This window comes from Chinchilla lanigera, unplaced genomic scaffold, assembly GCF_000276665.1.
Source record: "Chinchilla lanigera isolate Chin_1 unplaced genomic scaffold, ChiLan1.0 scaffold00024, whole genome shotgun sequence".
NCBI classification, from domain to species: domain Eukaryota; kingdom Metazoa; phylum Chordata; class Mammalia; order Rodentia; family Chinchillidae; genus Chinchilla; species Chinchilla lanigera.
In genome coordinates, this window is record NW_004955425.1 from 4150396 (window position 1) to 4172717 (window position 22322).

The 22322-nt window shown below is 40.5% G+C and overlaps 1 protein-coding gene across 1 annotated transcript; it reads right to left on the bottom strand.

Moving 5' to 3' along the window:
- Positions 1–384: 384 nt before the first annotated feature.
- Lipm (lipase, family member M) lies at positions 385–20517 on the bottom strand. Its single transcript, XM_005385861.2, has 9 exons — positions 20192–20517; positions 14262–14379; positions 11204–11402; positions 10261–10370; positions 5892–6028; positions 5608–5754; positions 4338–4409; positions 3453–3524; positions 385–1312 (listed from the first exon to the last, which is right to left on the bottom strand). The coding sequence occupies exons 1-9, from the start codon at positions 20336–20338 to the stop codon at positions 1043–1045; spliced, it is 1272 nt and encodes a 423-aa protein (XP_005385918.1). The 5' UTR covers positions 20339–20517; the 3' UTR covers positions 385–1042.
- Positions 20518–22322: the final 1805 nt, after the last annotated feature.

Here is a 22322-nt window from a genome sequence, read left to right on the forward strand (position 1 = left end):
AACAGTACAGCTTCAACACACACCATTATACTTTTAGTGGTATGCCTTTGACATATACAGTATACCTTTCACTGGATTTTAGACTAAATTTCACAAAATAGTACTCATAACTTACAACTATCATTTTTTAAGACTGAAAATTGAACAATTTTCTAAAGAAAATCATCTACAATTATGAATGAATTGGGATGATTGTCTAACAGTGACTGTTAAGATCAAAGGATAAAATATATGGTAACTTATTTTATTATGTTCATGACATTATAAAAGTTTCTTCCAAGATTTTAGTTTTTGGAGGTTAAAAATTGGCCCAGTATTTCTCCCAACTACAGGCTGTAAACAAGCTTAGACTAGAGCTTAGGTACTGATACAACACAAACATGCTACATTCAATGCATAACGTATTTATTGGGAAACTCGCGAATATCCTACCAAAGTATCTTCTCTGTGATTCAACTCTAAAACTTGGCCGTATTCTGAGAATGTTTAACATGTATTCCTCTGTGCCACATAGTGATTTTTTCATTGTTGCTAAAGCCAATTGGCTTCCTGAGGTAGGTAGTATCCTGACTCCATGGCAACAAGGCAAAACTGTCCAGATCATGTTTTCAAAACCAACAACAATCTAGAGATTTTTTGACCTCAATATCTACTCCAATATGTCATTTTATTTTACTCCTCCAAAAATACGGCTTTAGAAAAAATAAACGTATGAGGGTGGTTTATCTAAATGATGTAGTGAACATCTAGGTACTTTCTGGCTGTCAGGTGAAAATTAACTTTCAAAACGGTAGAAGACATGATAGCACAGGAAACCCATATTTACTCTTACTTTAGTTTAACTAACTGAAAAAAAACTGTAAATCTGAGTATTAGTGCCAAATGTAGAAACTGAAGGAAAATATAACTGTTATCTCTGACTTCCTGTTGAAAGATAAAATAGGTTTTCCCTTCTGAAAAATTCTAAAATCCTCTACGCTGTTCCTGGTCCTAGCTCCGTCTTCCAGAAGGTTGCTCCTAAGTCTTGTCAGTATCAGAAGTCTTACAGTAAGACCTTGCAGGTCTCCTGGGACAGGTCAGCCTCCTCCTGCTTCATCAAATGTATGATTTCATTGTACACCCGGTGGGGGGCGTCCAGCCCCCAGATGAAGTCTATGTGAGCCCACTCAGGAATGTTCTTGTGATAGATGAGGTTGGTCACCTCAGAGAGCAGTGTTTTCACATCTTCTGGATTTGAAAGCCAATCCTGACCTCCTGACCACATCGCTGTCGGGACCATCATATCTCGAACATTGTACCTTAAAGGAGTTGGCTGGAACAAAATAATAGTTTTAGCTGTAAATAACATGATGATATTTAAACTTCCAAAACAGTAATTTACATTTCAAATACACAGAATAGACAATCCATTTATTATGGTAAAAAGTGCATGGGGGTGTGGGTAAAGCCCTGCAGGACTTGTGAGTTTCTAGTCTAGTCCCTACTTTAAGGTAAAATTACTTCAAATGATTGAACCTCAGTTCTTTCACCTGCAAAATGGGAATAATATTGGTAATAACTAACTAGGTCAAGTAAGAAAGAATGTAAACTACCTTTTTTATTTTTTTGTATGTGTGGTTCTGGGGAAAAGAAATCCAGAGCCTTTTGCATATTGAACATGTGCTCTATCATGGACTACATCCCCATCCCCTACATGGTACTCTAAAAATTGAATAATGCTTGATTTTTCTTCCTAGTATATATATTACAAGTAAATTGCCTTTAAAAGTAATGTACCTGCAAGTACAAAAGATATTCTCTCATTTTATAAGGCAAGAATTAGAGACGTTCTACAGGGAAAGGTGAGGGAATCTACTGGAAAGGCCTCTGGATCCTCCCAGTCATGTTCTGTGATCTCAGCCAGGTCTGGGGATGGGGCCTGGTTTGACTGCACCTCCAAAAATGTGGGCCAGTGTCAGGTTGGCCAGACACCCAGCTAATTTGAATCAGAGGGGAACAAAGTTAAATACCTGCTCTAAACCCAAGTTCAGCTCCTCCAAATCATCCAAAGCAGGGAACATATAGTCTCCCTTGCTCCTGGCAACTCTCATATTCAAGCAGTACTGGAAGTTTACCTGTCTCGCTGACTCCTTGAGATTAACCTTCTATAGAATTGGTGAGGATCCTTTTTTTCTTTTAATCACACAATTCGCCACAGAGCCTCAGCTCCAATCTTAAATGCCCGTCTCTGTCTTTTGGTTCCCTAAGAATTTGGAGTTATAGCCTTCTTCATATATGAAAGATTGGAATTACCTATGGAGTCAATCATGTTTTTTCTCACCTTACAAATAAAAAGATTGAAATAAACGTCTTGTCTAGGTCTAAGTTGCTGTGACTCTATGACGCTTTTTATATGTGTGTTTTTTCTTCCCTTCCATTAACGTTTTCTGGTACCTACTCCACATGCATCAGACTCTGAAGAAAATCATCCATTAAATGTTACTGATAAATATAAACCATCTCACAGGAAAACTTTCTCTAAAGATATACTTTAGGAAAGGGTGAAAATGATATATAAAGAAGTCTAAACCTATGACTGAAAGTTTTCTATTCAGGGACAACCACACAGTCTGCCTAACTTCCTAGCATTTTGTTTTTAGGTTGATATATGGCAGTGGACATTAAACAAGATTTGGGCTTCTCAAAGAAATATCAGGCTGTATTTACTCCCTGTAGTTTTGCTTGTTTAACCAATATTTATTTACATTTACACACATGCTAATCAATAAATTTTGGGGAAGATTTTATACTCAAAAGAGCATATTTACCCAATTCTGATTCTCTACTTTTTTATTTTCAACTTTATTTCATAGCACTGACTTCATATTTTATAAGGTAATATAATAATTTTTAACCTGCAAATCCCAAATTCATTAAAAGCATAATTAAGAATGCAAAATTTATTTAATCCAATAATTATTTTAAGTGTAAAATGAGTCCTGATGAATCAGTGTAGCCTGCAGCAGCAGCACGTAAGCTTCTAGTGTAGAGGCAAGATCAGCACAAGCCCCACTTGCTCTCCAATGTTCTTCTTATGGTACCAAGAAGCAGCTTCACTCCCTCCAGTCTCATTTGTCTGTCTGTTTTTTTAAACGCTAAAGATCCTTCTAGTCCCCACTATACATCTACTCTTCCTTGCACTAAATTAACACCACTCTGCAACGAAGAACCCCAGTTTTTTGCTCACAAGTTACCACCAGCAAAAAAAGCCTCCAATTCTGCAACAGAAGTGGGGAAACCTGTTGGCTAAACTGTGAACCTTTCCATTTTCAAAGGTAGAAAACCCTGAAATTTTATTCTTTGGTAGAATTCTTATATTTTATTCTCATCCTTAGAATAACCTCTCCCTGTGACTTCCCTTGCACATGTTTCCAGAGGATATATTTTCAGTGGGTGGTATTTGACTGTCTTACGTGATTGCCTTTCTCCAGATTCTTGGTCTCACTCCCCCAGTCAAATGCTCGGAGTTCCCCAGAATTCACTGCCTATGAGGAAGAAAAAAAAAGGTGGTGTCAAGGTCGTAGAAATGTGCTACCACATATTCAGTTGCCAAGGAAGCAGAGAACAAAGCTGTCTGAGCTGTTTTATCCTCCCTGGGATAATCTTTAGGAAAGTGCAAAAGCATGAACCAGGAAGGAAATTGATAATAAAAACATGACCACCACATTGTCAACTCCAGGCAGTGTATCCTCGTTGCAGTCAATGTGAATTCATACTTGACACAACTCCAAAAGCTATGGTGAGAAAGTGTTCTGTGGAATTGTGCCATGTGGAGATTCTGTGAGATAGTGACCAAAATCTAATTTAAATTAGAATTTTTTTTGTCATAGCCCTACACACACACACACACACACACACACACACACACACTAACTTTCTCTCCCAAGACTGCAGATAAAGTTTGTAGCACAGGAGACTCCCCTGAAAATCTCTTTGGGCGATTAGGCCCACCTTTGCATTATTTTTTTTTCCCCACTTTCTCCTGCTGCTGGAGGAGCCATAAAAGAATATGGAAGCATAATTTCCTCCAGGGACATCTTTGAGGTGGGTACAGAGAAAGGTTGCACTTGGATCATCTTAATTTTAGGACCCACTTTAAAGATGTCCTTTGTCCACTTCTGTCCTTCCCTCGCATCTCCTCAAAAGCTTCAATAATTGAGGTCAAGTTCACAGTTAAAACATCTTTGATCAGATTGCATTACAGCTCAAAATAAACACAAAGTTCTCTACATTAAAGGAGGTCTTTTGCTTATTTCAGGCAAAACGTGAGGAAAAGACAACAAATTCAACATTCTTACCTGGCTCCAATGTAGAATGTTCTGCACAGATGTCCCAGCAGGAGAATGGGCAACATACACATTTGCTCGGCTCTGTAACAAAGCATGAGTGGTCTGAAGACACAGAAAAACTCACGAGATGTGCACTTTACCGAAAGCAATCCCCAGGGTGTCAGACTATGGAATGGGAACATCATCAGGTTGTCAGAAGTTGTCTATGAAACAGTAATGTATGCATGCACATAAAGAAAAAGTCACTAAATGTATTCCTAACACCTTCTCATTACTCATATTTACTTAAAAGTTTTTACTAGATATGTGTAGTATAAAGGATTTGGAATTGAGTGTAGTTCTCTGCTATGTAATATTAGGTGAGTTTGGGCAAGTTACTAACCCACTGAATCTTAGTGTACTAATTTGTAAAGTGGGGCTATTGGTGCATTTTCAGTGTCATAGGCTTGTTGTGAGATAAAATTAGCCTGGAACACAGTAAATGCCCACCAAATGGTTTCTATAAGTTGAAGTATTAATCAAGAGGAAGAAATCCTCAAGAGTTAGACATATTCCCTCATGTGCCCTCCATTGCCAGCCCTATGGGGTCACCCAGACTGCAGAGAGACACATTGCCCAGTGTCTCCTCATTACTAGTGTGATCTGCATTAAATGACTGGTAGATCTGAGGGTGTACAGACCATCCTTGCTTCTAATTTAGGACAGCTCTGAAGGAGCACCCCATCTTCACAAACCCCCATAGGATTAACTGTGAGGTTGTGTCATAGACTTTTCCCTCTACCAAATCCTGTTTCCTTTCTCTCCGTTATTTCAAGAACAGAATGCAAAATCATTCTGCTTGGTAACCTCTGCAAAATATGCCTCCCAAAGAGCCCCCAGGGTGACCCTCTCCAGCTAGTAGCTAGGCCTAAGCCAAACTGAAACTACCAGCCTTTCCATCAAAGAATTTAAACTACAAAGGGAAAGAGATCAGACTGAGGCAGAGGTGGATGACACCGGGAAGGTCTCCCTAGTATCTACCAGGTTCTAATCTGCTTTTCCTTTTTATTTACTATAGGCCTTCAGACCTCTTCCATCTATAATCTGTGAGGCTGTTGTCTAGTATGTTTACCTTGCTTCACCCCTGGTGAAGGCTTTCCAGCATTCCCTTGCAATTTGGAAACTATGCATCGCTGGGTGTACATCTTCTCTAGGTCTTCACTGGTCCCTTAATGAGTGAAATTAGTAACTCCTAACTTAGGTAGGAAAGTGAAAATTTATTTACCAGGCTCCTACTTACCATGTTCATATTGTTCGTGTTAAATCCTCCCATTAGTAAGATGATATTGCTACAAATCTGATCAAGAATCATCTGGCCACAAAGGTAAATAGCAAACTGCCTGAAAAATCGCGTCTGGTACAGAAACTCTTGCCTGCCAAACAATCCCTGTGAAAATATGATATGAAAGAGTAGTTATTACAGTATAGTCTAGAAAATATGACTCTAATTTACAAGTGTATGCTTTAGAGAAGTGAGCTGCAAGACTTCTGTCTACACAAGGACTTCTCCAAGGTGTCACATACCTTGATCATCATATCGGGCAGCAATAAAAATTTGGTCCCAGGGCTTTTTGCATATTTAACAGTGGCTATAGGGGCCAAAGCAAAATACATTTTGATTTTCTGAGCCAGCTCTGGCATTGTGGAAAATGCAATAAAGCCTACAAGAGAAAAATATATCAGCATGGGTACTGAACATCATAGAACTAATATATTTGACCTTATCAAAATATTTTAATAGCTACATATAAAGTAAGTCATAATTCTTCTCCTACAAAATTATAAACTCTTACTGAGGAGGGTGAACCACCACAAAAGTTTTGTGTTCCCTATGACACCTACTGTACTTGCTTTCAAGTGGTAAATTTTATATTATAAATTAATTAATACAATCATATTTAAATTACTTAATACAGTCACATTGACTTTGACAAAATAACTCATGACTTTGAGAGATAACTGCATGCTAGACACCTTCTGGGGAACCTTTATGGTTACCTCACTTAATTCTCAGATCTTGTACACTTTGTTCTCTAAATAAAATTCTACTCAGTGAAAGAAATAGAGAATTCGAAAAACCACTTTATTTGACAAACATGCTTTGTAACAGTGGATATGGGGTAGCAGGATTTTTGCTGGTTTTACTTCATCTCTAACTTCTCTGGAACACAAATCATGATACAGTCTAGCAGAGAAGTTGTTAACTAAATTGGATTTCAGTTCTTATTTCTTCCATAGACTTGGTATGAGATCTTAGTCAAGTCAATCTGTACCTCAGTACCTGTACCTATAGAACTGAAACACAAATTCACCCAAATACCACTGTTCAGGGAAGATATCTGTGAATCCTATGGGAGAAAAGGGCTATCACATAAAGCCAGGGCAAGGTCAATACACTAGAAATATCATGTACTCTCTCTGTTTCTTTTTTAGAGCCTGCATACTCTCAGTCTAGGCTGATACTTCCAGTTTGGGGGTTGGGAGAAGAGAGCTAAGCAGAGAAAAACTAGAACCATGTGACTTGTGACCGGTTCCCAGAAGGTCACTGAGCACTGAAGAACATTCATTCCTTCTCTGCTCTTTCCCCCATCTGAGTCGGTGTGCCAGCCACAACTAAGGCAAGCCCAGGAGTGACTTAGGACCTCTTGCTCTCCCAGCTGTACTTTCAGTATGAAAGGGTTGAAAATACATTAACCATATCCCGGCCTAATTCTGTTCTCCTCAGATGTCAAGGTCTGAGAACTCTATATAATACATCCCAGCAATATTTCCCCTTATGCAAAGTTCTCCATATTAATAGCTCCATGATTTATTGCTGGAAGACTCTTATGCATTCGTATGCTTTCCTTCCTCCCAAAACTGGATCCAGCCTCATCATAGCACCTTTGTTTTTATATCAAGTTAAACAACTTATAGACAAAATGTTTTTGAAAAGAACTCTGAGTAGTAGGGCAGGAACAGATTTACAACCCATAACCTTTCTGTGAAGGACATGTGTCACTGAACTTGATGAGAGCTTGGTGAGAGCTTGTATCACTGAACTCATTAATGTTATAAAAGACACAGCAATAAGCATGCAAAAGTTAGGCCCATTTTATTCTTTAGAAAGCATCAGTAGATGGAGTCAACTGACCAGATGTCCTGAGTCCCAGCAGTCCTTGAGCCATTAGAATCCCTGGTTCATGATTCAGTTTTATTTTTGACATAAGGTCATTGTGACTAATGATTATAAGAGACTTCTAGGAAAGTTTTATAGGAAAAGAGCCCTTGGTGGTGTGATTAATGCCAAAAAAGCTCCAATGAATTACATTATCCTCAATAGACATTGATAGTGTCTATTTACATAAAACATTATGTTTTATATAAAGATTGAAGGGGAGAATTAAGCAAAAACAACCAGTTTTTCTGCTGCATTTACCTTCTTTGGAGATAGGTTGTGCTATCTACTTTAATAAAGGTCACTGGCTAGAAGGAGCTCCAGAAGTATGCAGTTTAATCTTTGCCATGAGTCTCAGCCTCCTTCCCCGGAATGCTTACTGGGGCCGAGTAACTTGCAGGAGAGAGTCAAACAATCTGTTATAGCACGGCCTACAACCTGATAGACTTCTACGTACATTGGACTTTCCCTAGAAATTTTAGCATTTTTCCCTTGACATTCTTCAGACCAAGTACTTTAAGTACATTCTTTTCCCTAGTTGCTGAGAACAGAGCCTAAACCTGAGAAATATCAGGGAGAGGAAAAGTGGCCTGTACAGTTCTAGGCGATATAGAACTAGCAACAGGCAAACTTATGACTTGGCTGTGGTGTTTAACGACCACTGTAAGCTTCTGCAGAAGCAAACCCTTTGGTAGATCAGCATCTTGGCCAAGTGGTAGTGTAGCAGAAGGTACCCACCCAGCCAGTGTACTTCAGTTTGTTAGTTGCCCAGGTCATAGTTCCAGTTCCTGTTACTTTTGTTTCTTAGAAACAGCTAGTCCCTGTGATGCATAGCTGATCTCTATGATGCATATTGTAAGAACCAATCCCCAACTGACAAGCTATTCTGCCTCTGTGCCTCCTACTTGCTTATCCCTTATAAGCCCTAGACCACCAGAGATCCTGTGATGCATAGCTGATCTCTATGATGCATATTGTAAGAACCAATCCCCAACTGACAAGCTATTCTGCCTCTGTGCCTCCTACTTGCTTATCCCTTATAAGCCCTAGACCACCAGAGATCAGGGCCAGACATTTTGAGGAGCAGTTGATCCCTAGTCAGTGCCCCACTGAAGTAAAATAAATTTGCCTCCAGATCCTGGGTGTCATTTAGTGTTTCTGCTTGCCACTGCAATAGCATGCTGAGGTCTCAGAAACCTGAGGGCTGGAGACTGATGACTTGGTTTGTTGTTGGATTTAAGGGAACAGGAAGTGTCCTTTAACACAGAGGTCTTTTCAAAACTGTTTTGTATATAAGTTGTTCAGCTGAAAATTAGCTAAGATTGTCCTATGACTCGGCCTGAATTCACAGTGCTTTTAGTGTGACAACAGGTTTTAGCAATAATCGACTTCTGATTTTTTTTTTGAAGTATTTTGTCATAATAATCCCCATTAACTTTGAAGGTGGTAGTAGTAAGACCTTACAGGAATTGAGGAATGTGTGCATATAATTTCCATTCAACTTATAAACCTCATTCTATAGTGCTTACTCAGCAAATGCTTTAAGTATGTGAGTATAGGTCTTACTTAGCAGCCCCACTAACCCACAATTTAGCCATAAAGTTCATACCTTCTCCCCATACCCTTGTGCAGGGAATAAAGCAAAATGATACTGGCATTACTAATGACTGGCATTACTAGGTGCTCATAAAAAGCACTTATTATTATGAAGATGGGAATTATACAGAGATGATATTAAACCACAGAATCAAAGAATGCACAGAAATTAAATTGTTTACTAAGCTATTTCCATATTCATGAGCATAAACATAACCTGGTAACAACACAGCTGTGCTGATTAAAGAATGCATATTTCTTCCAATAACTGGTTGCTTGTTTTTCTTTTTAGAATCCAGCTTTGGCCTTTAACTCAGTGTTTGGTTTCAGGCTAAAAAAAAGAGCTTTTCTTAATCCCAGAGAGCCTCCTCCTTACGACACACACTGTGCCTTTCAGGGTCTTTCTTTCTCCTAAACCAAGCCATGGACACTTCTCCTACTGATTTTGGTCTGGATATAAGTCTACGATAGCCACAATCTCCATCCCCCATGACCCCAAAGTGTGCCTGCAGGGGCCTCCATTTAAAGTCTCTCACACATTCATCCAAAGCAAAAGGACACCAGTACATAACTCCCAGTGTTGGCATTAGCAGGAAAAGAGAAAGACTTATGCAAACTCTCCATCAGTTCTGTGTCTATTGTGATCATAATGCCCTATTTTCTGATTGTTTGTCATGTGGCGGTCCCTAAACTCAGGCCTTCATTCATTCAGGTTATTTACTGAGTGCATATTCTGTACCAGAAACTTCTCTTGCTGTGTCTTAGATGAAATTCCCACCTTCACAGTCTTGACATACGTTGTAATATGGAATAGTGCAGACAGTTCCGACACCTCTAAGACAGAGTAATTATCCTTATTTTGTATGTGAGGAAACAGCCTGAGTAGTTAAAGAATTTACTCAAAGATATTTTTTACCTAAGGGGTAGCAAAGACAGCATTTGAATCTTTATCTCTTTGAGTCCAAGCTCTCTGCCGCACCACAGACCTCCCTCAACCCAGTCCCTGTTTCTCTCAGCGCTTAGAGTCACTGAAGAGGAGGAAACCAGCTCCAGAAGCATGAGATGACTGCCTCAGGAGCACCTGGTACTGTAGGCTCGCACTTCTTCTGAATATACAAACCCGATTTCCTTTGAACCTACCCATGGTTGTGCCCTGTGAATAGCCGACGTAATAGATCTTTTCCTGGCCCGTTTTCTGCAAAATAAAGTTTATCACTGCAGGAAGGTCAAACCTAGCCATCTCATCATAACTACAAGAGGAAAAGACAAAGTTGTATGAAACGTTACTACCATGTACAAACAGAACCATCCACCCGCCAGGGTTTACAAAGTAAGTACTTGGGGTGCCTTCCCCGACAACTTGTTACCACACCCCTCGTAACCCTCAGGATCCAGCTATTTCAAGACTGAGATTCTGGGCTGTCTTCAGGGTCATGGGCCTTCAGCCAACTGCTGTTTGCTGCAGATGCCATCACAGAGTGATCATCATCTGTGAGTACTAAGCACACGACCCACTTTGTGGGGGCTCCTCTCGCACTGTTAGCAGACAGTGTGGGGCCATATAGATCCCTTGACAGGAAAATATTAAAGATGCAGCAACAACCTTTCTCTGATGAAATGTATCGAGAACAGATGAATAGCAATATATAATTTAGGTAAAAACCTTTTGTAAGGCCATGAGAGACATTAGTCAAATTGATAGTTTTCTTTCTTTTTAAATCTGCTACCAGGCCTCACTTTTTTCTGGAAGTATTAGGGCTTGTCACCACTCACAGAAGAGTTAGTCTCAGGCTAATCACCTTCAAGGAGATGGATTTGTATATTTCCTGGCCCAGTCTCAGTTACTGGATGCCAACTACCATTTGCATCTCATTAGCCATACCCAGCCTTCAGAGTGAGAAGCCCAATATTCCCTGTACTTAGCCCCAAAGAATCACTAGCTAATGGGCAAAATCGGGGAATATCATGTTAGCATATTGATGACACAACCCAAATAATTCATCCAAATACGTGACCCCCTAATTCTTTATCCGGTTCTCCCAAAGGTATCCATGTCCATTTTGATCTCCAGATTTTCATATACCTGAAAGCCCAGAACTCATCTTGGTCTATGGAGAGGGTCTTGTGTTTCCGAGACCAGGTGTTTCCCCTGCTGTTCCCCAGCCACACATCAACACCAGCATCTGCCAGGATGAAGCCCAGGCTATTGTTGGGCAGGTTAGAAATCCAGTTGCTGGCGTCACCAAGCAGACCGTGCTGCAGGAGCACCACTGGCCTGGGACCTGTGGACACAAGGGATGTTCACGGCATGACATATGCTTCACCTTGCCTACTTTGTAACCTGCAAGGACTTGGGAGTCAGGCAAGCCTACGTTCAAATCTTCATTCAGTTGTTTGCTAGCTGGATTATTTTTGTTTCTTAATTTCCTCATCATTAGTGAAATTTGATTTTTGTTATGACTTTAAAGGATCAGAGGGACCAGGTAGCACAATGTCTGGCAAAGAAAAAGAAAACAATTCAGCTTCCATTGTTTTTGTGTAATTGTTAGTGTGGGACTTGTCTGGGATCCTGAAAATGTTTTAGAGGTGGTCCAGTAGATGGTGTACTATAATGATTAAAATTAGACAGAGAGAGAGAGAGAGAGAGAGAGAGAGAGATATGACAGATAGATAGAATAATATAATGTCTGATCATTTATACACAAACACCTATAAAATGGTGTAATGATTAAAGGTTCTTCAAGTTAAAAGGACCCATATAGCAGATGGAAAACAATTCCTTTCAGTATAGGAAACTTTGACCATCAAAATAAAATTACAGCACAATAAGTCCCCAACTTTCAAACATTCGAATTATACACTTTCACAGATGCAAACGGGCATCCCATTACGAACATTCTTAGATGTGAACAAATAGCGGAAGTGACGCACATGTCTGCCGGACACTGTCACGCCTGTGCTGCTGTGCGCTCACTGTGCAGCGCGACAGTGAACAGCAGTACAGCGCTCAGTCAGAGCCCAGGATGTCTGGAAGCAGGAGGAAGAGCAGAGGTGATGTGGTGGGGACTGCTAGGAAGTGCAGAGCGTAACCATGGAACCAAAAGTGAAAATAATTGAGAGACTGCACCAACGCGAAAAGATGGGAGACGTCCCTCCCCCATCGCCCACCTACCCTCCCTCCTGCAGACAGTCACTCTCTTCTCCTTAGTTCACTCCACGCAATCTCCCATATGCTGGCCGTTGTACTGAACTGTATCACCATTTTACGGTGACTATTATAATAAAAATAGTTTATGTATAGTATTTTTTGTGTGGTTTTTTTTATGCTTTACACTGCATATTTCTGTCAAAGGTATGTAAGGTTCACTTTGTTGGGGTTACCAACAAATCCGACTTATGAGCATTCTCCCAGAATGGAACTCGCTCATAATTGAGGACTAACTGTCATAATGGGTTCTATCCCATTGAACACACTACGATTGAAGTTAATCTAGAGTTGCAGGAACAGTATCAGCCACTAGAGGGGAATGTTCCACCCTGTTAAAAGGCTGATCCCTTTAATCCTGAGCTACCTGACAATGCTACTTGACAGTGAGTGAACAGTACACCAACAGGATATATGAAAACAAAACTCGATTAATGAATAGGAGCTACAGGTAACCCTTGTAATTAGTAACTGCTGCATTAACTTAACTGCTGGGAACAGCCATGCCTTACGCCCTACCACCCTACAGATCTGAGGTTTGGTGCAATATTTTGTCTCCATTGCCAGGTTACTCATTTGTTCATACAAAATGTATTCATTCTACAAATACAGTATTTAGCAGCCCCATAATATGCTCGGTACTCTTTTAGCTACTGTATATAACCTAGAACAAAACAGACAGGATCCCTATGCCTACTGTGTTTGCATTCTGGCAGGGGACAGACACAGTAAACTAACAAGCAAACACCTACCACATCAGTTCTGTTAAGTGCTGCAAGGCTAAGAAAGCAGGGTCGGGGCCGGATGTCAGTAGATGGCAAGGGGTTGCTGGTTTAGTAGAGTGGTCAGGGGAAAGAGGCCCGCGCAAGCTGCGTCAGGGTCTGATGAAGAGTGGTCCAAAGGGAGAGCTGTGAGTTCAAAGGCGCTGAGCTAGAAAGGTGCTGGGCAGGGGGAAGGCATGGCTGTGCAGCTAGCATTCAAAACAGGTTGATTTAAAAAGCTACATAAGTACAAACTGAAGTAATATTGAATCCTGAAGCTTTTTTACCCCAAAGGGTGATAGAATTTACCCAGCACTTTTTGGTCATAGTTAAGAACATGAGCCACATAGCAAGCAGATCTGGATTTGACAGCAACCTTTGGCAAGCATTAGCACAGACCTTCCAGACCATTTACATAACCATTATGGGTGGCAGTTTCTTCAGGTTATTGTGAAAATTAGAAGGAAATTAATGAAAATAAAGCACTTAGTGTTGTACTTGGCACATAGAAAGGACACAAGAAATTCTATTATCTGTACACACGAGAGAGAAGGCTACACTTTCAGGGATCATTTCTATAGTATGTACATGTGAGAGAGAATATACCTGCTGCTACAAACTAGGCGCTACAGTATTAAAAAGATTAGAGCCAAATAGAAATGGGATGTGGGCGTACTTTCATTAGTACTGAAGATGAATTTTTAAGAAGCCAATAGTCACTGAGAATCTTACATTAAAAATGGAATTATAAAACCATACAAACATGTATCAAAACTTACAAATGCACATATAGAATCCGGTTCTGGTATGTATGTATGTAATAGTTCAAAGAGGTTTGGTGAAAAAGTTCAGAGGTCAAGAGGTGCATTTTTCATGAAGTGTTTTTTGTAGTGTTGCAGATTGAACCCAGAAGGTCACACACGTTAAGCGCATTTTCTACCACTGAACTACCTAGCCGCCTCCAACCAGAAGGTGTTTTTTGCAAAGTAAACAGTTTGAGATAATTGATGGTACAGGGTGCAGTACGGTGGTGGTAATGGGGATCCTAGGGGAACATACTCCATTCTTTGACCTGACCAATAAATCCCAGTCTGCACTAAGAATCTAGACTCTTTTCTACACACTGAAATTACATGGAAGACTGCTGTGTTGGGGTGGCACTGGGTAAATCATACCTTTCTTCTGAGGCTGTGCTAGGCCTTGAGGAATTCTGTTCACAGAAAGGATATACCCATCTTCCGTTGTAACTTCATACTCTTCACAGGGGTAGCCTTTATGCTGGATGATTTCACTCTGTGGAAAAAGCACAGTTTCTTTTGAGTTCAGCTCTCTGTGTAGACTGTGTTCTTCAAGTCTAAAAGTAAGAGTACATTCCTTAAGGCTGTGAGACATACATGAGAAAGTCCTTGCTCTCCCCCAACTAATTGGATTATCTTAGAAAAACCAGCCAAGCTGTCCTACCCAGGCCTCACATTTTTTGTAATGGTGCTGGTTATTGAACCTGGGGCCTCTCACATGCTAGGTGTGCCCTGTACCACTGAGCTATACCCCTAGCCCTCTGCCTTCTTCTATTTTTAATTAGGAGACCAGGCTAGGACAGTAGTTCTAAAGTGTGGGTCAAAAGCATCAGCATTATTTGCACACTCTGTAGAAATGGACATTCCCACCAAAGGTCCTGAACTAGGAACTCTGAGGATATGGCCCAGGAATTTGTGTTTCCACAAGCTCAATAAAGAGATCTGATGGACTGTAATGCTTGCTAGGTAGTGGACCAGAACACTAATCCTAAAACTTGGGTGTGAGCCGGAATCATGCAGGACACCTACAAGTAGAGATTCTTGAGCCACTTGAGGTTAGCGATCGGGTGATCCTAAAGTAGCCCACAGGACACATGTTCTAGGACAGCTCACGCGAGTCCTGGGCCATGCCTTCCCTAAGACACATGCAGTTCTAACATAGACTCAAGGACAATGATTCTTACAGTTTTAGACTAAAAATCCCTCAGCAAATTTGAAGAGAAATGTGAAAATGGATATATGTGTAGATACACAAAAACATTTGCATACAGTTCCAAGAGTTTCAATTTCCTTGTCAGCTATGCATGACCCTCTGCTTAAAAATGCCTACTATATATAATTGACACATGTAGAAACTCTGAAAAACAGGAAGTTGCAAGCTCCCCTAAGCATCACCACTGTTCCTGACCACCGTCTTCACCAGAGAAGAAGGGAACTATTACTATCACAGGCTGCTGCTAAGAGGAAGAGAGGAGAAACCAGGTGCCAAAACCCCAGTGTAGAATACAAAGCAATAGAGCACAGTCATCAAGAGGGAAGCTCCTGGGTCTCATGACTACCGCTATAATTAAAACCCAATTAACCAAGTCTCATGGAATGTACTGCACGTGTGTGCGTATGCGCGCACGTGAGCGTGTGTCTACTGTATATGTAACTTTAAATAAATCCCAACAAACATCACAACTACTTACAGAGCTTGATAAAACACAAATTGCTGGACTCCAATCTCACGTTTTCTGACATAGTCAGTAGGTCTGGTGGACCCGGAGGCTGACTGTTTCTAACAAGTTGCCAAGGGCTGCTGATTCTGCTGATGCAGGGACTATCCTCCAGGATTCAGTGTCGTGGCTACTTGGAGATGACTTGGGTGACAAGATAAATATATCAAACTGGAGAACAGAAGGTAGCTGGCCGGTGTTACTGAGCCGTTCTATGGAGTGTGCCAAGTGAGTGTTGGGGGATGGGAAGGAGGAAGGAGCACAGGAACTCAGAGCAGGGAGAACTAAGCAGGCAAGGCCTATGGGGGAAGGAGAAATCGAGTTGAGCCTCGAGGATCAAACAGAGTTACTCAAGAGACCCAGGCAGGAAGGGAAGAGGGGCACGGACATCCCAGGAAGAAAAGAACTACAGCTTCAGTGAACATTATCTAAGGACGGTCAGCAGACTAGATAGGACAGTTGATGCAGGACAAGAGCAGTACATAAATGCATAGGCATAAAAATATAGATCCACTATATTCTGAAGGGTAAGACATTGCTTATGAACTTGCAAATTTTCATAACCATGTATATTGTAAAATTATGAATATTTAACTCTTAAATTTTGTTTTAATTTGACATGTTCTAGTTGTATTTAATATTTACTTTCAAACTGGGTGTGGAGGCACACACCTAGAATCCCAGCACTCCAAGTCCAGCCTGGACTATACAGAAGATCCTGTCTCACTCCTTGCCCCCAAAGAGGCCAAAAAAGTTTAACTTTCAATCCCATTACCCACATTTGAAAATCTCACTTAAGGAAAACATCAGAGGTAGGTATTTAAACACGTTTGTATGGATGTGTTATTTATAATGGTAAAAAAAATGTATGGGGCATTGATTAAATACTGTGGTGGACATTGAGAAGCTCCACCCAGAACCCCTTTAGAGAAGGACTTGTGCCAGCTAAAGGGGGTGGCATCAGCAGAGAGCCCTTGGTCGTCACCCCTTTAGGAGAGCCTCATTTGAGAAGAACCATGATCTCTAAAGCCATGTCCTTTCCCTCCATGTCCGGGATGTAACTAGTTATCTCAGCCCAACTTTGAAAACTCTGAAGGGCTCTTTTCTGGTTTTTCATTTTTGTTTAATAAAAGAAGACAATTTATTTGAGGGTGGGGAAAAGGAAGAAGGCTGGGGAGAGAGAAGAGACATGGCGGACACCTTGAAGGGCGCTCCTTATGTCACAGCTCCCACAGGGTTTGCTGAGGCTGATCTGGAGGCAAGGGTCACAAGTGGCCTTGTTCCTTTACCCACTCCTGCTTCTTTTCTGGTTCTCACCCATGGGTGCTCTCTCCTCCCTCCCTCCTCTTTCTCTTTTTTCTCCCCCACTCCTCAACAGATGGACAGACAGACAGATAAAATGAGGTCTCACTCTATGACTCAGTCTGATCTTCAGCCTCAGCCACCCCAGTAGCCAGGACTACAAGCAGGCACCACCACACCCGTCTCTGAAGGGTCTCCTTAACTAACGTTCTTCATATGCGTCCTGCCGTACAGTCTGTCTGTTCCCCAGCAAATGTAACCAGGGACAAGTATAAACTCCCCCAAATGGAACACAGCCTGGGGAGCTAAAATGATATTCTTAGGTTAAGACCTTGGGAAATTCTTCATTATATAGATGATTAGATATAAATATAGATATAGATGTAGATATATCTTTTAAGAGAAAAGGATAAACAATGAAACCAAGTTTCCAAACAAGTTAGTAGGAAAGTTGCAGTAGTTGACACATTATATATTGTTGTCTTTGTAGTAGTTAATCAGAGTACAAAATACAAGCATGATATCTTGTCTAAACAATATTAGTACAAAGCATTCTTTTCAAGGAACTAAGAGAAGCTAGCTGTATAACTATTTTAACTATCTTGTGTATACATATATTTTTTTCTTTTTCCCTTTCTTCCTTTCCCTTTCCCCATCACAGTTTTCTTTTCTTTTAAACAGTGTTTCCCCAGTTCATGATATCTATTGTACATTTCAGACCTTATTTTCTTGCTCTGTTTCTCGCAGTAGTGAGACAATATGATATTTACACAGCTGGGTCTAATTTATTTCACTTATGAGTATGGTCTTGAGTTGTATTCATTTATCTATAAAAGTCTCCAGTTTATCCTTCCTTATGGCTGAGTAGTACTCCACTGTATTGAAAAAAAACACATTTTTTTTATCCATTCCTTGGTTTATGGCAACCTAGGTTGTTTCCAAGATTTAGCTATTACAAAGTGCACTGCTATCAACATGGGTGTGCATATATTGTTGTGCTTTGATGTTTTTAATTCTTCTGGGATGATACAGAGATGGTATATATTGTTAAGTCAAAAAAATTTGTAAAACAGTAAATTATGCATAGCACTCTCTTCATTTTTGAAAGCAAAAATATTTATAGATTTAAAGAATAAAAGACTGCATATGTGAAAATTATTAGTGGTTAGTTCTGGGTATAGGGATTCTTAGTGATTATAGTCCTCTGGATTTTTCTTAGATTTTCTATAATGAACACACATTACTTTTGCAATAATAAAAAAAACCCTCCGTTTCAAACTAAGCCTAACCTACCTTCTGCTCCACATGCACAGCAAGCCCTTAGCTGCCCCAGCTCTCGCACATGTTGACTCCTTTGCCGCCCCCGTCTCTAAACGGAGTTCATCCTTCACAGTTTAGGCTAAGAAGCTGTCTTCAAAATACTTTCCTATGCTTCCCAGATTAGTTCCTCCTGTTCATGTTTTCTTTCATCTCATTGCTATCGTAATTAGTAACTACTTGTCTTTCCTGCAGCTTGTGAACTTCAAGGAAGGGCTTTTGATATTTTCACATCTTTCTGTGGCTTCATAGTACTGTAACCAGGGATCTACAATGTGTTCAATAAACACGTGTTAAAAAACATACATGAACGAAACTAGCTGTATACCAAAGCATAGGAGAGACTACAATCCATGTATGTCAGTACAGCATCAAACCAATTCTGACCCTCATTAACAAGTACATGAATTTGCTAGTTTCCTTACCTGGTATAATTGCTCAATGGCAGAGCCCAATTTAATGGTTTGTTGTTGTCGCTTTTATTGCTTGAGATAGCGTCTCCCTAAATTTCCCATGTGGGCCATGAACTGGCAATCCTTCTGCATCAGCACTTCCCCCTCCACCAAGTAACTGGAATTACAGGCGTTTGCCACCCTATCTAGCTTTCAATAGGTTTTAGTCTTGAGAAACTTGTCCTGAAATCTCAGAGTGTGTAGGTGTCTCCCTGGGTGGGGCTGGGACTGTTGCCTTTGCAGTTGAAGCGATTCCCACCATTGAGAATCAGAGGATGATGTACAGGACATTCTCAGGGCCAGAAAGATGATACAAGGGTCTGCATCAATGTAGTAACTCTTCAGATTAACCACCAGTTAGTAATTTGAATGGTTAGAAGGAACCTGATATTTACAAACATGCAGAATATTTCTATGGCTGTCTATTTTAGAACCCATACAAGAAGGCTTCTTTGAAAGAGTCCTAAACTTGAAGAAATTTGGCCGCGTAAGTAGCTCAGTGGTAGAATGCTTACCTAGTATTCAGGAGGCGCAGGCTGCCATCCATGGTACCATAAACAGACAAACAAAACCTGGAGAAATCTAGGATAAACTTCCTCTTTCTATGAGATGCTGGATGAGTACGTGGAGCATGAACTTTGCACACCACTGCCTTTCTCATCACACCCCTCCTTCCCGCCTGGGAGGGTTTGTTGCATAGCGATTATAATTATAGGCTTTGTGGTTAGGTAAGCTTGAATTTAAATTGTAGCTCCACCATGGACCAGCGTGAGGCCTTGCTTAACTCGCTTAACCTCTTTAATCCCAGTTATTTGGTGTGAAAAATGTAGACAGTCCTATCTTCTGCACAGGACAGAGAAGACAAAATGAAATAGTATCTGTGTAGATTTTATCACAGTGTCTACTGGGAATAAGTGTTACTGTACATGGCCTTTATGAAAAGTCAATTTAAAATTAGAAAATCAATCCTACCACCCATCAAGAAAAATTGGGAGACCTCAAGAGGTGTATCAACATTACACATTTTACTCATAGGAGGCCTTCAGTACTCAGTGTCCCTTTATTGAGGGATTAGACTAGCTCCCGATAACACTAAGGGTAGGTATACTGAGATCAGGAAGTCAGGATTGACATTTTTATAATATAGGATAAAGTAGGAACAGAGTAACAGCACACACAGAATGGAAATATTCAAGACATTAAATTGGCCCAAAATATGTCAATCATTTTTTGCTCATAGGATGAAGCTAAGAGTTCAAGGAAAAATTACATTTTGTCTGAAACTGAAAGGGATTAATTCATTATCCAAATTTACTTAATTCATTTGAGGAGCCCCAAGATCTACTGACCCCTTAGTTCAGCATCCTTTCAGTCTGTTGTGCTACTTCATTATGCTGCTCCTCTAGCATGAATCACCATCATAGCTAAATGTAATGCACAAAGCAGATACTACAGAGATGTGGACATTAGCATCTAAGGCACTTCATATCCCCATAGTGTTCTAAAAACTCCAACTTACAATGTTCATGAATGCTTCAGGGTCCACAGCTTTAGTTGGCAAATGTCCTGAATTCACATTTCTTTGAAGCAAATACGCGACCAGAATCAGAAGCCACATCTCCACTCTGTGTGAAACAATCCAGGCTGTTGACAAGATTTCTGACATGGTCCAACATCTGCATTTATTTTCCCCTGACAACACAATAACTACATCTGAAGGCAGAAGAAGAATCTGTAGGTTTAAAACTTGTTTACATATTTTCTAGCTTCTATTTCTTCCCTCAGTTCTGAAGCACATTAAGGAAGCTTAGCTGATAGGAATGGAAGAATACCAAGTAAGCTCTGAACGTTGCCTATGATGTCTCAATACCATCTGGCCCCGCCTGCATCTCCGTCACAGTCATAAAATTATAATCACCAATCCCTCAACTTCTCGGGGTGTACAACTTTCTGTGATGCAACCTGGAGAACCGCACGTATGAGACAGCCCATAAATCTTGGTTCTTCCACCACCAGTAGTAAGGGTCCTGGTAGCATCTCTACCACTCCTCCCTAGTTTTCACATATCTTTGATCAGCACAAAGATATGAAGTCTGCAGAAAACATGGTTAGTTTCTGCAGTCACATGCAGTAGCTTCAGTGATCATTGTTGCTAGCTTGAAGAACAAAAGTAGTCAGAATTACTTTTATTTAAAATGCCCCCAATTTTAAGGACATTTTCTATTTTTAGTGATGGTTAGTAGTATTGATTGTTTAGCCCATTCTATCTAGTTCCATTAAATATACATACAAAATTTCATTTTGGTTTGTAATCACTAATTTCTAGAAGATTGACACCTAGCAATTAAATCATCTGTGATAACTAAAATAACTAGTTTCAGCCTAGTTTCTTTCATAAAATAAATATCCCGGTTCAATTGTCTGTGAGGAAATATGAGCTATTATCTGGCCTATTAATAACTGAGGGGCCCAGGAAGGAAGATTTATCTGTCATTTTAGGTAAACAATGTGTTGGAAGTTTATAAACAAAATGCTAGTTGAATTTTTTTACTTTCACAGCGACTCCATAGCTGAGCTTACAGCAGCCATGCTGCGCTGAGCTCCAGGGGAATGTGTGGGTGACAGGGCAGAAGCTGGAACTGGAAAGGCGAGTGTATGAGAGGTGTCTGCCCATATGACTCAGCCTCCTCTGTGCTGGGCAGGCTGGGTAAGTGCAAAGAGGCAGCTGCTAGCTGTATCTGGACCGTCCCGGGGTCTGGATTTGCCTACCGCTGTTGATTGCATGCTCCAGAGAGGTTATTGCACCTAGTTAAAAAGCAGAGGGAGCATCTGTATATCTCTGTGGAGCCTCGTGACTTCAGAACCACGGAGCTTATTCAAGTTATGCAAAATGCAAACTCTGAGAAGAACTTCGCCTTGCACTGGTGACATTTTCGGTTTTTAAAATGCCATGTAGCCAGAAGGAAAAATCTCATTCAGTTTACGTTTTTAGAAACGTGTAGATACCTTAAGTGACTTGCTCAGTATTGCTGGGCTAGATTATGGCAAGGAGAGAAGTAAACATCAGATATTTAAATTCACATCAAATATGACCACATGGAATATCACTTCAGTGTCTCCCTTGCCACTTCAGGATGGAACTTCATGTACTGCTAACAAATCAAGTATGTCACTCTGTACATTGTTTCTTTAAGGAGTTCTCTTCTGGGTTTGTCTGTGCACATGTGCACGTGAGCGTGTGCGTGCGTGCGTGCCTGTGTGTGTGTGCACCCTGGGGATTGAACCTAGGACCTTTGCACTGAGCTGCACTCCCAGCCTTTAAAATTTTTTTTTTAACTTTGAGACAGAGTCTTGCTGATTTGCCCAGGCTGTGCTTGAACTTGCAGTCCTGTTGCCACCTCCCAGAGTGCAGGATTGCAGGTGTGGACCAGCACTGCCAGCTTCCTCTGGACTTCATTTCAGAATAATCCCCAATGATATCATTATAAGTTTGGCACATACAATGTACCCCTAGTTGCTCAAACACCATCAATTTCCCTGTTGGGTGAATAGATTGTAAGTACTATTGAGACTTATTAATGAGTGAGTTGGTGGCAATAAACAGAACAGTTCAGAAAAAATTCTTGTTTTTCAAAATGAAACTGCAAATT